This window comes from Momordica charantia (genome assembly GCF_013281855.1).
Source record: "Momordica charantia cultivar OHB3-1 chromosome 5 unlocalized genomic scaffold, Mcharantia_2.0 BLBB01000005.1, whole genome shotgun sequence".
Lineage (NCBI taxonomy): Eukaryota > Viridiplantae > Streptophyta > Magnoliopsida > Cucurbitales > Cucurbitaceae > Momordica > Momordica charantia.
In genome coordinates this window covers 3,498,923-3,515,154 of record NW_028275163.1, presented here as the reverse complement: position 1 = coordinate 3,515,154, position 16,232 = coordinate 3,498,923, and the positions used below count along the sequence as shown (strand labels likewise).

The following is a 16,232-nucleotide window of genomic DNA, read 5'->3' as shown; positions in this document are numbered from 1 at the left end:
AATTATCTCTATTGGTACGAGGCATTTTGGTGAAACCAAAAGCAAAGTCGTGAGGGTTATGCTCTGAGGGTATCATTGTCCTTAACACCTTGTTCAACCAGTCGAGTCATCAATAATCTCATATAACCAACTCCAAGTTCAAGTTTTGCCCCAAGTTGTTATTTTCCAAAAAGCTGCATTAATTATTTCATGTCAAGTAATTTAGACTTTCGAAACTCTCTCAATCTTCCTGTACACAATTTAAACGCAAGCTACATAAATCCAAACTTATAAACCTAGGGAGGGACCCCGAAATGAATAGACATGAAAACGAAAACGAAAACGAGCAAGGTAGGGTTATTATAGTTTTAATGGAGAAAAAAAGAAGCATTGAATAGAAGAGAAAATTTGTGTTAGCTAGGGTTAGGTTTGACTTGAACAATAAATAGGGGTACGTAGAGGGGCATTTAAGTAATTGTGATGGAAATCGAAGAACAGTGAGGGAAAACGTTTGATTATATTGACTAAAACACTCTTAAAGCAAAGGGTGTCCTGCTCAGCCCCACCCACGGTACCATTGTCTCTTCTTCTACCAACATTTCGAATATTTTGTTATGGTGCGTCCAGATTCTTTCTTAGCTAGTTTTCTTATTTTAATTTAATTTTCTCCCTATATAATTTCATTTTATTATTTTTGTATTTCTTCATCATTTCCATTTCATATTTACAACCAACAAACTCACTCTCCAACTCCATCATTTATGGTACGTTTTTGAGACTATCTTCTCATAAAAGAGAGAAAAATAATTGTACCAATATGTTATGCTTTACAATGATATAGCATTGTGCACTTTTATTTCGAACCTCCGCTTGCATAGTTTGATTACTATAAAAGTTTTATAGTTAAGTGCAGGGTGGAGAAGGAGAGAGGAGGGGTAGAATTGCCCCATTTAAGTTTAATTTGTTAAAGAAAATAGATCAAACTCTCTCGAGTAAAACTAGTCTTGTCTATTTGATAGGTATTGATGATAGACGAAATCTGTCTAGTAGTATATTAGTAATATACGAGGACAAAAAGAGAATTATATACATCAAATATCTAAATATGGGGGCAAAAAATTGTTTTGTAAATATGATCACATGGAGGTGTGACTTGACATCCACTAAATTTTTCTATAAAATAGGCGGAGATTGATTTGGTAGTTTTTCTCTAATTTGCATCCACTAAAATTATTTTTAGAATTAGTATTATAATATATAAAGTTAGTAATTGTCTCCCCTTTCAAAAAAAAATATCTAATTTTGCTCTAATTCATATTACTGAAAGGGTTGTATTTACTGTACCGCTAAACTATCCCTGCACTAAAAAACTTAAGCCTATAGTTATACGTTCTAACTTGACTATCAATTTCAAGGAATTCAAACTCAAAACTGTGTACTTTTGATGTCACGTTTAAACCGCCAAGTAATCCCGAAAGTTAAGCTGGCGGCCGGTAAGGCTTTGTCGACCGGGTGGGCGTTTTAGAAGGATAAGAAAGGAGTTGGCTTGGGAAGAAGGCATAACACAACCACAAGCATTGCAAGGACGAAGAATTGGTTTGTTTGTAATGTGAAAAAAAAGTGTACATATTAAATATATATATATATATAGTCGTGGTTGAGGGTAGTGTTGGAAGAAGACGTACGTACGTGTGGGTTAGGAAAGGATTCACATCAGATTTATTAAGGGGCAGCCCAGCCCAGGAAAGGGCGATGAGGTAAATTAGGGTTAGGGTTTTGAGTTTAAATTTGGGAGAGGGACGTTTGACACTTGACAGAGCAAGGTTACCTGCTACCTTTACAAATGTTTCCTTCCCTCTCTCTCCATGGATGTGACTTGTCCCTAACTCATCACCATATCCTTATTATTTCCTTATATTTTATGTGTCGGGTTTAAGATTGTATCCCGAGAAAACAAACGTACCTTAGTTTTTTTTTGGATCAATGAGCCAACACATGATGGTTTAGAAAAAAAAATGAAGGTTTTTAAAAACTTGTTTTTGTCATTGAAATTTGGTTGAAAATTCAAATATATTTTCGAGATAGGTGAAAACTTACAAGTAAAACTGGATAAAAATAAGCCTAAATGCATAAAACTAAAATCGAAGTGGTTTTTCAAAGGCACCAAAAGTTTGTGCTTTTTTTTTATTATTTAGTCCTTTATTGTTTAAAAAGTTTAAATGTGGTGTTCTCTTATTATAGCTATTATAACACAATTTTCAATTATACATTTGCTAGGTCCCGTATATTTTCAATGTGGGATCTTTAATATGTCCCTCGAGATCGTTACTCTTGTTTGAGCTTGTTAAGCTTTGATACTGTTTATGCAAAGAATTGCACAACGTTGTTTACAAATTAAGCTCGAACCCAGTCCTCGGCTCAACCTGAACCTTGGAGTGAACCTGCACAAGAGGGCAATCTCTCCGACGATCAAGTCAGTATAGGTCGGACTCAATATTAAGCTCGAGATGAGATTCGATACCAGTGTGAAATGAGGCCCTCTATTTATAGGTGGTGGGTCCGACAGCACTTACGACCGGCGGTTATCTTTGTTTTTTTTGTCATGTCGAACATGTCGGGTTTGAGCAGATCGAGCCCCTTCAGGTCGAACCCCGACTTTTTACACAGCCTTGGACATGGACAAATTTGGTCTCCTCAGCAGGTTCGAGGTGGACCTGGAATATTCTTTTATTTTTAAGCACCACTGAGCGCCCTCCACGTGTCCCAAATATTTCTTCCCCCAAACAGATACCATGTTAATATTCATGAGATTCTATCTCAAAACTAATCGACAATAAGAAGAGCAACTCATGTCTAATATAAATTTTTGTTAGCCTAGCTCCTGTATATTATCTTCAATGTGGGATCCTTAACAAAATATACTCAGTGAGTTTGACATAAAACTAGAAGAGGAATTAGACCACTTAAGACAAGAAAACGCTAATTAACTTCTCATAAAATTTTTGTCTCTTCGACGACTTAATTTTTCTTGTAAATTTCGGCCACCTGGCAAAGCTAATAATAGTATGGTAAAACATGTTAATTGTAGCATGATGATTAATTATGAATGGGAAATCAAGGGGTGCATTGGGAGTTAGTGTGGAGTTGTGTGCATGTGATTAATGGTTGACTAATTGAAGGGAGGGAGGGGATCATGATTGGGGGCAAAACCATGTTACTGGCTCCCTCAAAAACCAACCACAAGTTGCTCAAAAGAAAATCACACATCACATTAAAAAATAGCCCCCTTCCAAGATCCAACGCCCCCTCTTTCTCCACGTGGCGTAATCCCACCACTGAGGAACTTGATAAGACATGCACATGCAGCCACGCTACACAAACTTCCACGCACTTAATATTATTGCCCCCCTCCCCTATATTATTTCTCTCCCAACATTGCCCAATTTCTTCACTCTTCAAATTTCAGCACACAAATTAAAAGGTGGCAAACGGAAGAACAACACACCAAGCTTTTACAAGTTATCTCCTCAGCCTTGCCGGAAAATGATCAACATGCTGGAAACTGATCTCTGCCTTGGGCTTCCCGGCGGCGGCGGCGGCACCGAGCCGGAGACTCCGAAAGCTAATGGCAAGAGAGGCTTCTCCGAGACCGTCGATCTGAAACTCAACATCCAGTCCAAGCCAGGAGTCGCCGTTGATCTCACCCCTCAGAATCTCAACAACACCACAAAAACTGACCATGACGACAATCTTAGCTCCAAGGATCCTGCAAAGCCACCTGCCAAGTAAGCCTGATTCAATTTCGATAGCTTACAATATATTTAATCTTTTTATTGACGAAAAAAAATGATTATGATTTTATATATGGTGCGTAGGACACAGGTCGTGGGGTGGCCACCCGTGCGGTCATACCGGAAGAATGCGATGACCCAAAAGAGCCCGGACGGTAGCCCGGCCATGTTTGTCAAAGTTTGCATGGACGGTGCACCCTATCTCCGAAAGGTGGACCTGAAGATGTACAAGAGCTACCAAGAGCTCTCCAGCGCTTTGGCCAAGATGTTCAGCTCCTTCACCATGGCTGGTTAGTCGTACAATCTCGCTAAGAATATGAATAAACGATTAAATTCGATAATTATTCAGTAGATAATTATTTTCAGTTTTATTATTTGAAAATATGTGTGATAAATTAGGTTAGATCTAGGAACAGAAAATCGTGATGCCAGAATATGTGGGATCATTTGGAATCATTATCAAAGGCACATTACAGCCTAGCTAGGCTTTATATTATTTCTTTATAATGATTATTATTATATGCTTAGGATAAAATAATTTAATTAACCAAGTGTTTGCTTTAATTATTATTATTATTTTGTGTGTGTTTTAATATGATAATGTTGAATAATAAAATGGTAAAGGTGAATATGGGGCCCAAGGAATGATAGACTTCATGAACGAGAGCAAGTTGATGGATCTTCTGAACAGTTCTGAGTATGTGCCAAGCTATGAAGATAAGGATGGTGATTGGATGCTGGTGGGAGATGTACCTTGGGAGTGAGTTCCTTTTTCCTTATTCCAACCAACTCCTTCCTTATCTCCACAACCAAACAACACCAATTCTTAATTACCTAATCTAATTACATATATATACTTTCCCATTTTTTTTTCTCTACTGCAGCATGTTTGTTGATTCTTGCAAGCGTTTAAGGATAATGAAGGGATCAGAAGCCATTGGACTCGGTACGTCAATTATTCTCGATGTTAAAATTTTTAACCGGGTCCATACACATATCGTATCACCACGACTGATATGATCTTTTCAAAGCATCTTTTGAAGAAAGTACGATTGCTTTTTAACCCGGGATTGAAAATTTGAAAATTTTTAATTTTTTTCAGCCCCAAGAGCAATGGAGAAATGCAAAAGCAGAAGCTGAAGAAATTGAAATTAAAAGTGGTTTTGGGGAGGTGGTGGGTGTGGCTTATCTCCATGATTTGGTCGACCCATAAGCAAGCAAGACAGATGGATCGAGCAAATATATGGATCTTGTTTGATTGCAATATCTGTACTTTTTTTTTTCTTCTCTTCTTTTTTAATGTTATATGATTCGTATATAGATATTAAAAAAGAGATTTGGGACATTAATTAATTTGTAATAGCCAACAACAAAAATAAACTCTCTCTCCTACCCTGTCTGGCTGGTTGTTTGTTTGCTTTTAAATGTTTGTTTATCAAGGAAAAGAAAAAAAAAAAAACTGTAATGGGCTTTGCTTTTATTATTATGCCTTCTCCTTTGTTAAATTTGCTAGCTAATTTATTATTTTTGTTGGTTGTTAAAGTTTGTTTTGATTCCCTTTATTTTTTAAAAGCTGTTGAGTTAAGTTAATTATGGCTAAAACAAGGTGCTCAATATTAATTAATTCCACTCTACTTTTATTTTATTGTATTAATTATTGCATATTGTAATGATTCTAGGGTGTGGAAGCCATTAGGGTTTATTTATTTATTTATTTTATATTATATAAATTTGAGGAGAGGAGGGAACATGAGCATGTGGGTGCTTATGAAGATGTTTAATATATTATGTGTTTATTATAAGGTAGTTGTTTTTGGCCTGCCCAAGACTAACCCAACAGCTGAGGGGTAAATGGGTAAATTATAACGCAAATACCCTATTTGACTATTGATCACTAATTAATATCAATGAATTAATTTTTTTTACAAAAACTTTTGATCTATTAATATATTATACATGAAAAGGATAACTCAGACATAACATCGTGTTAAAAAAATAAGATATAGTGCAAGCTGTAGTTCAATTGGTAAAAAAATCCTCAACTAAAAGGTTAGGATTTCGAATTCTCACTTTAAAAAAATATATATATTTTTTAATTTTATTATCAACGTTTCGTTTTTTATGAGAGTAATCGAAATCCGAATTTGAAGGGTAAATTCATTTCCACGTGCTCATAAAAAACTAATATATTAATTGATGGAAAAACAATCATATATAAAGTTAATATTTTCGAATTTTAAAAGTATGGTTGTTTTTGTCCTGCTCGAACACGATTGAGAGTTAAGTATTAATAATGAATCATCAAAGTTAGCATAGCTCAGCGATAATTGACATATATCTCCAACGAAGAAACGGTAAGTTTGATCCCACTCCACATATTAGTACTCAAAAAATAATAATAATAATAAATTTATATTAAATAATTAAAATTTCAGTAAGTATTAGATTAAACAATTCCAACCACATAAACTTTTAGAACAGAAATGGTAGCACAAACTTTTAGACTAACCCAACAGCAGAGGGGTAAATGGGTAAATTACAACACAAATACCCTATTTGACTATTGATCACTAATTAATATCAATAAATTAATATGTTTACAAAATTTTTTGATCTATTTATATGTTATACATGAAAAAGGAGAACTCAACATTGATGTTAAAAAATAAGAAAGAAATAGTGCAAGGTTTTTTTTATTATTATTATAATTAGTTCATTGGTTAAAAAATATATCCCCACCCAAAAAGATTGGGAGTTCGAATTCTCACTTCCATGTGGTTAAAAAATATATCCTCAACTGAAATCTAATATCTTCGATGATAAAAAAAATTATATATAAAATTAATATTTTTGGGCTTAAATTCATAGTATAATATCATTGATATAAGGAAAAGGTGGGATTGTTATCTTACCAGGTTTTTATTGACATTGATTATTGATGTGAATTCTTATAAATAATTGATAGTGGAAGCAAATAAAAATGTTTTAGATATACTTCTAATCAACTCTTTAGTGATTTACACATCAAAAATTGTTATTATTATATTCACTATAATTCTTAATTAGCATTATGAATTTATAGTGGGAAATTTTTGTTTTAGATATGTATTGGTTGGATTTTTTTTCAAAGTTATTAGTCGGATGTTGTAATCAAGATTATTGTAAAATCTAAATAAAATGAAAGAGAATAAAGCAAAATAAAAACATTTTCTAGATGCTTAATTGATCCCAAAGCAACCAGCAAATTAACGGAAATAGTATATATAAGACATGATTAATTAAATAGTAAAATTGGCTAGTGAAATAAAAAGAAAATGAATAAGTTAAAGTAGAAAAACTAATAATAAAGTAAAATGTTATAGCAAGTAGTAGTACCATTTAGATAATGTTATTTTTCATCAACCCGAGATACTCGATTTGACGTAGAATATATTTTCCATTTGTAATTTATCGACATATTGTAATAAGTACTTTATCCACCAAGCTATACTTTGGTAGAATGGTTTTTGCTCTATTATTTGGTGCATCTTGCTAGAGAGAAATATTCGCTTATTTTTAAAAATTTTCAGATCTCCATCTTGTGAGACGATACAATAACGAAGGTTTCATCGGGTCATCCTAATCGACCTTCTTTTGTAATTATGACATTCTTACACCCATCTCTCTGAACTAGAATGTTTTTATTTAGCCACCTTTTGATGTATGTTTCCTGCATACTTTTTAAATAAACAGTGTGTTATCTTTTCAAACAATAATACATAACAGCTCAAAATTTACATTAAAAGTAGATAGGACCGAACTTTTCTTTCACATCTTTCTCATTCTTCTGCACATACTCAATTAAGGGGAAAAAAAAAAACTTTTTTGACTGGAACATAATTCTAGACACTGATAATTCTTTTTATTATAAATCTAAAGTTTGAATGTCTAACTATAAATTTAATAATACTCAAGAAAAATCATCCTTTGAACCATTTAAATTGTAACAATGAGATTTTGACTCTTGAAATTTATGAAATATGTGGTCTTCTCTTAACCATATCTTTATCCAATGAATAGGGTATGGATGCTTCTGCTATTGTTTTCCCCATATATAAAAATCCAAAAATAAAGAGAAAAAAAAAAGGTCCATATGTTATTGCTTCCTTTCATTTCTTTGATTTCTTGGATCTGACGCCCTCCATGCATATAGTAAATAGTGTATAATATTATAAGTTCAATGAAAAATATTATTAAAGTATAGTTTATATAATTTCGACAAGAGGGGAAATTATTTTAATCATTTGATCAAATTTATGACATATGCACCGAGAATATGAAATGTACATATCACTCTAATTACATAACTCTTAGATATATGCTTAAAAATGCGAACTTTATTAAATATGATATAATGTAACGTCTAATATTATAAAGATCAATATTTTGTGTTATGGTTCTTACATATCTTAGTCTCCCTTGTCTTCTGCCAAAGAAATCGAATCATGTCGTGCATTAATTTTCTTTTTCTTTTTTTTTTCTTTTTCTTAAAATAAATGTTGGAAGTGGGAATCAAACTGAAAAAAAAAATTTATCAAACCCATTTTTGTAGTAATTAATTTATTCTATAATTATATTTTTAAAAATTAAATTTGATGAGTGTGTTCAACGTATCTTTTTAGAATCATGAACAATTGTTTTAAGTAATTGAAATTATTTTTTAGAATTATCAAAATATTTGACTATATATATACCATGTATGTGAATTGTACCTTCATAGTCAACTATGTAGTTGTTCCTTTTATATAAAATGGTAGAATGTCAATTGGGAAAATCGACAAACTAAAATAAATTTTTTCAAAAATTTAATATATCCTAATGAGTATGTAGAGAGGTAAATATTAATGTTAGGGATATTTCTAAAAAACTCATAAAAATTAAGAAAATAATCATTTTAATGGATAAATACATTATAGTTCATCTTTATTTTGTAATGAGTATCACATCCCATTTAATTTTCAAAAAATATAAGTAATCAGAATTAGTGGAGTTATTCAAACAGATTTTATTATATCACTTTTTTGATCGGATTAAAAAACAATATTGTATCCTTTCGAAAATGAATAGTAATCCTGTAAGTATGATATTAAAAATTAAATTTGAGTTTACGATTTTTTTCTTTTTTATTCTCATTTTTATATAGTAAGCCAGATTTTAAGTTATCATGAGAATTTCATGTTTATTTATTAAAATATTAGTTAAATCTGATTTTGATATTGGTTGGAACTAATCTATTTGCCGGATGAAAAATGGCCTTCAAGCTTCAGGCCCAAAATGAAGTCGTCCAAGGCCCAATTGGGCCGTACATATTTGGAAAATTTAACGGAAATATCATATATATTACCAACATTTTTTTTCCTATATATTGTTAAAAACTTAAAGTCAGTCTCCCACTTTTCTCTAAAACTAATCTTTGAGACGTGACGCTTGTAATTTATTCTGTCATATAATTTATTCTATCATATGATTAATTTATCAGCTTATATTAAATAATTAAAATTTCGATAAGTATTTGATTAAAGAATTCCAACCACAAACTTTTACAACAAAAATAGTAACATAATTAACTATAAATTTTTTCGATTAATTATGTTATGGGAAGAAAAATATAGAACGGACAAAACAACAGAAGAGTCGTCGAAGACCGTCGACTCGGGCCAACCTGGACCGACCCATGGTCGACATCGAGGTGTTCCCGACCAAAAAGCCGAGAACCATAATTCTATTTCCATCGATCCTTGTGCAGTCCAATCCGAAATCTCGTCTGATCTCGACCCTTGATCCGACATTAGGTCAATAACGAAACACATGGGTCCAGAAGTTCATATCTCTTAAAGATACAAGATTCGACTTTTATAAACTGATTCAACTTCTATAAATAGGGGAGTATGTCAAACCTCTAAATTAAGCATTGGAGTTCGTGTGGTAAAAGTCAGTTTTAGTGTTATTGTGTTTTGCAGGTCTCGTCAATCTCTTTATTCTAAAAGATTGGTACGAATTTGACGGAATTTCAAGAGCCCAAAATTTATAACTCACTATTCATTTGCACATAGATCATTTCTCGTGAATATTAATAATTTAATAAAGAGGAAAAAAGACATTCATTTAAAAATGTTTAATTGAATGTTCCTAATTTTTGCAACCAGAGAAAGAGGCAGAAATAAATCACTTGAGGATATCACAACAGCACGAACAAAGCTCAATTGAAAATTTTCTTTTTTTCAAATATTAAAATTTAAAATTCTACGATGCCCAAAAAAAATTAATGTAAAAATAAAAATTCATAATTTCAGTGGACCAAAATAATATTTCTCTTTCTCTATGCTCCGGCTATCATTTATCCTCTTGATATTTATAATTGGGTTCACCGTAGTAACAATTTCAATAACATATTGAATTAAAAATATTTTAAATTCTCCTAATATTTTAAATGTAAAACAAAAGAAAAATATATCTTCTTTCGACCTAACAAATTCATTATATCCTTGAAATCAATTGTGGATAAATTTTTTGGTTGAAATTATATTTTATTGGACTTTCAAACTTTAGTATTAGTTGATAATGATAATTCAATATCTTAATTGATATTGAGAAATTTATTATTGACCAATTTTACATTTACATTAATGATAAAATATGATACATTTATTTCTTCAAATTGTACTTCGATCTTGAAACATTTTATTATATATCACTACTTGAATTTAAGTTCTCTACAAAACATTAATTTTAATCCATATATTTTTAACTTTGGTTCAATCCAGTTATTAGTATTTTTAAAATATTCATTTTAATTTTCTATATTTTTAAAAGTGACTAATTTAATCTTTATGTATATTCTATAAAGACTTTTAATATAAATTAATAGTTACATTTATAAATATTTGTAAAGTAGAAAGACTCTCGTTAAAGAGAAAATAAAAATTAAAGAAAGGAGTTGCACGTGGAGCGTGCATTGGAAGGGCGAGAAACAAACATCCGAAACAAAAGGCTAAATGTCGTTAGTCGTTACGCACGAGAAAATTACTCCCACCCTTAATTTCCCTTTCCCCTTTTTTTTTCTTTTATTAATTAATAACTCTCTTCGTCAAATCCAAACAATCTCCATTATTCTCCCCATCCAACAAACAAACAGCCCAATTCGCGTTTGCCGGCGGCGGTGGCGGTGGCGATGGGAAGTGATGTGGCGGTGAAAGTGAAGAGTGAGAAACTGAAGGCTTGTTTGACATGCCCTCTCTGCACTAACTTATTTGCCAATGCTACCACTGTATCAGAATGCCTTCACACCTGTAAATTTAATTCTCATCACTAATTCTCCTTAATTTTTTCCCATTTATATATTAGTGTTGTGTAAATGATTACGATGTTGGATATATGTGTGTATATATTTGGGTTTGATTGCAGTTTGCAGGGATTGTATATATGACAAGATTACAGCAGACGAGTTGGAGGGTTGTCCCGTCTGCAACACTAATTTAGGGGGTGTCCCTCTCGAGAAACTCAGGTTTTTATTTTTCAATTTTCTGATTATTGGATAATATTTAATACTTAGTTGGGAAGAAATTACAATAACCAAAAATAATGATTTTATCAAAAAAAAAAAAAAAGTCTTTTGAATTAGTTTTGCCATTTAGGTTTTTTTAGTACAACATGTGAGAACGAAGGTTCACTTACCACCTTTTTTTTATTGAAAATAGATATTTTTATTTCAAACTCATGTAGTCAAATTAGATAGCCATGTTAAACATATTAAAAATATGTTAAATTTATTTCAACGGTGTCACGTGAGCTTTTTGTCTATCTAAAATTTTATAGACTAATTGAAGTTTTAAACTTTTTTCAAAAGAAAAAAATTTGAATTTTTAAACAATTTAAGTTTATAGAGTAAATATAGATATTTAAAGTACAATAAATATCTTTATAAAAAAAACAATATCTTGGGTTATTTTTTTAATTTTTTATTTCTAATAGTAGCTTCTAAAATTTCAATTAAAATTTTAAAATAGCGACATATTTTTTAAATACTGCTATTTTAAGCTATGTTTGATTACAACTTCAAAACCATTTGACAATAACTAGCTCTTTAAAACGAGCTAGTTTACTTGTTGTTTTCTTCTTTCAGAAAGCTTTTTCCTTTTTTTTTTAGAAAGTATTATGACGTCAAAAAAATTGATATTTTGACTTTTTTTAATTGAATCTAATTTTAATAATATTTTTCAGACGTCAACTACAAAACAAAGTTTAATAAACAATCATAGTTTCTAAAAAATCATTATTGGTTAAATTTAACCTTAAATTTTACATTTCATCCTATTGGTATTTAGTTAAATTGCCGTTTATTAATTTTTTGTAAGTGTGAGATTTTCTTTTTACGACATTTTGGTATTAGGTGATCTGAAGGGGAAGAAAAAAAAAGTTGTTAAGATAATTCCTTCCAATGGTTTATAAGTTTTTACTGTTTGACAATCCTCAGGGCAGACCACACCATGGATGATCTGAGGGAAAAGATTTTCCCTTGCAAACGAAGAATGGAGAAGGCCCCTGAAACAGCAGAGCACCCAAATTCGCTGCCAGCCAAAAGAAAAGAGAGATCGTTCTCTTCTTTAGAGATCGTCGAAGCGAATACAGAAACTTCATCTCTCAGCAACACAAGAACACTGTCGAAATCTGCAGTACAAGAGAACCTCATCCCACAACAATGCCCTGCCACATTGTTTGCTCACAGAGAACTCATCTTTGTTCCAACTAAGCAGGACAATACCCGAGTAGTGGAAAGGGAAACTGATGTTTCAAATCAAAGAATTCAGGAAGAAGCAAGTGTAACAAGGTCAAATGATTCTAACATACAAGATACTGTTGCCAAGCCAATTCAGATTGATGATAACTGTTGTAATATTCAAGAACATGGTCACAAGCCAATGATGGATAGAGTTGAAAGTGGACTAATTTCTGGAACTTCAGGCTCTGTTGACCATGGAAAATCACAGGATGTTTCTGGGGGACTAAGATTAGCCAACATGAACCGACCCTATGATCAGGCTAGAGGCGACGCTGATGCAGATAGACAATGCAAAACGTTATCAAATGATTCAAATCCAATATGGTTTGCATTAGTTGCTTCTGATCACCAGTGAGATTCATTACTTTAGAATAAGATAAAGAATGGTTCTGTTCATTATTCTACTCGTGCAAATAACCGAACGTTGATCTAAACTTGTAATTGACTTTACCAGGGAAGGAAACGAGCCTTTGCCTCAGATCTCCTCAAGCTACTTGAGGGTCAAGTTAGTAAAATCTCCTACACTAATAGTAGCCCATTTGATAATACCTACCCCCCCATGTTTCTAGTTGATCATTGGATTTCTTGTTTTGGTTTTCCTTCTGATCTTCAAACACACAGAGATGGCAGTGTACCTGTGGCATTTATCAAGAAATATCTCATGAAGAAACTGGGTCTAGCTAGCGAGATCGAGGTAACCCAACATTATTTCCTCCTGTTTGAATGATCTAAAAAGATTCTACATATATATATGCAAAGTATGCAAGAGTGGAAAGTAAACATACATGTCACATGAACTGTTGCATAGAGTAATAACATTTCCATAAATATTTACAGGTGGAGATCTCATTGAAGGGTCAGCCAGTGAGTTCTACATTGCACCTGCATGACGTTGTAGAACTGTGGCGACAGACAACCACAAAAATAGAACGAATACAGATATCTGTGGGTAGCTCAGCCAAGGATTTTGTGATGGTTCTATCTTATGGTCGAAAGGCTCATCCCCCTGAACACTTCCCAAATATTTGTGCTCACTTAGATAACAGAGTTCAATAAGAGACCGAATAGGCACTTTTACGCATCCTCTCATAAGTTTCCCACATAAGCTACAATTTACAGAGTCAACTTCTTTCTTCTACATTAAAATGTGATGACAAGGTAAACAAATCCTAACAATGAAGCATGTATATATATAAGCTAGATTATCGACAATAAGAGTACAACTCACATTTGGGTCTCATGATCCTTCCTACTCACCCTAAATGATAAACATAATCATTAATAGGAAAAAAGTAATCAAGAGAACAATTTCATATGTTTGAAACCCAAACGAAAAGCAATGGATTGTTGGCTCAACAATCCAATTCAGCGGCTAAGGGAAAGACATAGAACAATGATAATATCCGTAATGACTAATCTCAATCACATAGACTAACGGTTAAGAGCAAATGGAAGGCGCCATTGGATCAAACTCTCGGCACCACAAGCTCCAACTAAGTAAAAAGAACTGTTAAAAACTCTGAGCATAATGGACATGAATATTTTTCTGCAATTCATTGTGTTTTGCAAATGTACATTTCATCTAACAATACCAGTATATAGACCAACAAACTATCAAGCTTCTACAAACTAAACCAATTGAAAAGAAAAACAGAACTTAAATTGTTAAACCGTGAGACAAACTCACGGATTCAATCAGATGCCGCTGTAATCACCTCTTGGGCTCTCCAACAGCGCATCCCCAAAAGGGTCTTGCAAATCTCCAAGAAGATCCTCAGTTCCCCTCAAAGCCGCATGCAAGGAAACCACCACAGCCCCAATTGCAAGCGAAATCAGCACATTCACAAAAACCCCTGTCAAAGCCAGCGCCAATCCGGTAGCCAACCCAAGAATGATGACCAATACCAAATCGTCCAACACAAAACCAAAAACCCTAAGTGGATCGTCGCGGGAGAAATAGAGGAAGAACCAGGCGACAAAGACTAGCAAGAAGACAATCATGGAAAAGGGATGGTAGATGAGGCCGAGAAAGATGAGGAGCAAGATGAGGAGGCAGTAATTGGAGAGAAAACGAGTCAAGTTCTGAGAAATCTTCGTCGTAGCGTCGGAGAGGGAAGAAGGAAGGCTGAGAGCCGTCGGGTCTAGGAATTCCCGCCATGGGCGGCGGGTGGCGATGACGGATCGACCAGCTTCCTTGAAACTGACGGCGAATTCAGCGGTAGACATCGGAAATTTTTGCCGGAGCTACGAAATACTGGTAATGAAGTCGAGAAAAAAACCTTCCTTTCTTGTGATTTATGAGTGATGATCCAGTAGAAGAAGAATTTTGAGGTTGAACGAAAAGGAAGAGAAAAATGGTTTGTACCAAATTAAATTTATAATATATAATTAAAATTTAAAGAAAAAAACAAAAAAGGGAGGGCAGTCGACGGTCACATTGGCCAAATTGAACATTCAAAGAAATAAAGATCTCTGTTACTTTAGGAATTATAAATTTAAATTTCGTACCAGATTTAGAAATGAATAACTTATTCAATATAATATAAAATTTTTAACACCAAAGATGAAAACACGACTAAGTGTAAGAATTACAACAAAATTAGAATGTGACCAACATAGATATGATAAGCGCATCAAGAAATCTTCGTCCGATTAGAATTTTAATCTAGATAGTAAAACTTATGTTCAATGAAATGTCGGTTTGATAAATATTTTATTTTTTAATTTATTTTTAAAATTAAGCTGTATTTTTTTTGCTTGGTTATACAATTTTTATAAACATTTTTAAAATCTAGGCTAAATTTTGAAAAAAGAATATTTTTAAACAACTTGTTTTTTTTTCTAAATTTAGTTAATAATTATACGTTTCCAAGAGGATAAATTATATAAAAATAAACCTAATTTTTAAAAACATAAAACAAAACAGGAAAGGATTATTAAACAAGGTTTTAGTATTTACATATACAAAATTTATCCTTTTAGGAAATGACTCTTTACTTCAAATAAAACATTGTTATTAAGGTACAATACAACCATATAAACTTAACATGTTTAGTCTATCTTAATTATATAGTAGGTGATGTGTTTCAAAAACAAAAAACAATTTTTTCTACCGATACAAGAATTGCTACTAATTTAGAGAGTCGTTGAAGTATGTTTGATGATGATTTTGATTTTGCTATTTCTTAAGTTACTTCTATCATATCATTTCTCAAATATTATTGTTCTAAAATTTAAGCAATTTTGGCAATGACAAAATTAATTTTAATCCTACCAAAATCCCCCTCAAACATGTCATTATTATAGTTTCATAAGTGATTTTTATAACTAACAGTCTATTTAAAGGGAAAAAAATCTACTATGTTTGGTGGGAATAAATAAGACACTCCATATGTATGAAATATGAAAAGAGGATACTAAGCCTCTAGAAGCGGGAGGTTTGGGTATTGGGAACTTGAGGTTTAGGAATGAGACTTTCTTAACTAAATGGTTGTGGTGTTTCATTCATGAATCTAGTGCCTTGTGGCGAAGAATTATCGTGAGCAAGTATGGGCGGCATTCGTTTGATTGAGTTCTGACAGGTGGGTGGTGAGTAATTGTAATCCTTGGAAGGCTATTGCTTTGTGTCTCCTCACTTTCTCTCA

The 16,232-nt window shown here is 32.5% G+C and overlaps 3 protein-coding genes across 3 annotated transcripts; 2 read left to right on the top strand and 1 right to left on the bottom strand.

Moving 5' to 3' along the window:
- The first annotated feature begins 3,392 nt into the window (after nucleotides 1-3,392).
- LOC111016256 (auxin-responsive protein IAA14) lies at nucleotides 3,393-5,250 on the top strand. The gene is made up of 5 exons (XM_022291568.2): nucleotides 3,393-3,764; nucleotides 3,855-4,060; nucleotides 4,395-4,530; nucleotides 4,655-4,716; nucleotides 4,873-5,250. The coding sequence occupies exons 1-5, from the start codon at nucleotides 3,523-3,525 to the stop codon at nucleotides 4,908-4,910; spliced, it is 684 nt and encodes a 227-aa protein (XP_022147260.2). The 5' UTR covers nucleotides 3,393-3,522; the 3' UTR covers nucleotides 4,911-5,250.
- A 5,677-nt stretch (nucleotides 5,251-10,927) lies between these two features.
- Nucleotides 10,928-13,962, top strand: LOC111016376 (E3 ubiquitin protein ligase DRIP2). Its single transcript, XM_022291763.2, has 6 exons — nucleotides 10,928-11,098; nucleotides 11,214-11,313; nucleotides 12,283-12,939; nucleotides 13,043-13,093; nucleotides 13,210-13,282; nucleotides 13,426-13,962. Exons 1-6 carry the CDS (start codon nucleotides 10,981-10,983, stop codon nucleotides 13,642-13,644), a joined length of 1,218 nt encoding a protein of 405 aa, XP_022147455.1. The 5' UTR covers nucleotides 10,928-10,980; the 3' UTR covers nucleotides 13,645-13,962.
- Nucleotides 13,963-14,117: 155 nt separating this feature from the next.
- On the bottom strand, nucleotides 14,118-14,949 carry MPI7 (CAMV movement protein interacting protein 7). The gene has a single exon (XM_022291578.2). It carries the CDS (start codon nucleotides 14,812-14,814, stop codon nucleotides 14,284-14,286), a length of 531 nt encoding a protein of 176 aa, XP_022147270.1. The 5' UTR covers nucleotides 14,815-14,949; the 3' UTR covers nucleotides 14,118-14,283.
- Between the last annotated feature and the right edge of the window lie 1,283 nt (nucleotides 14,950-16,232).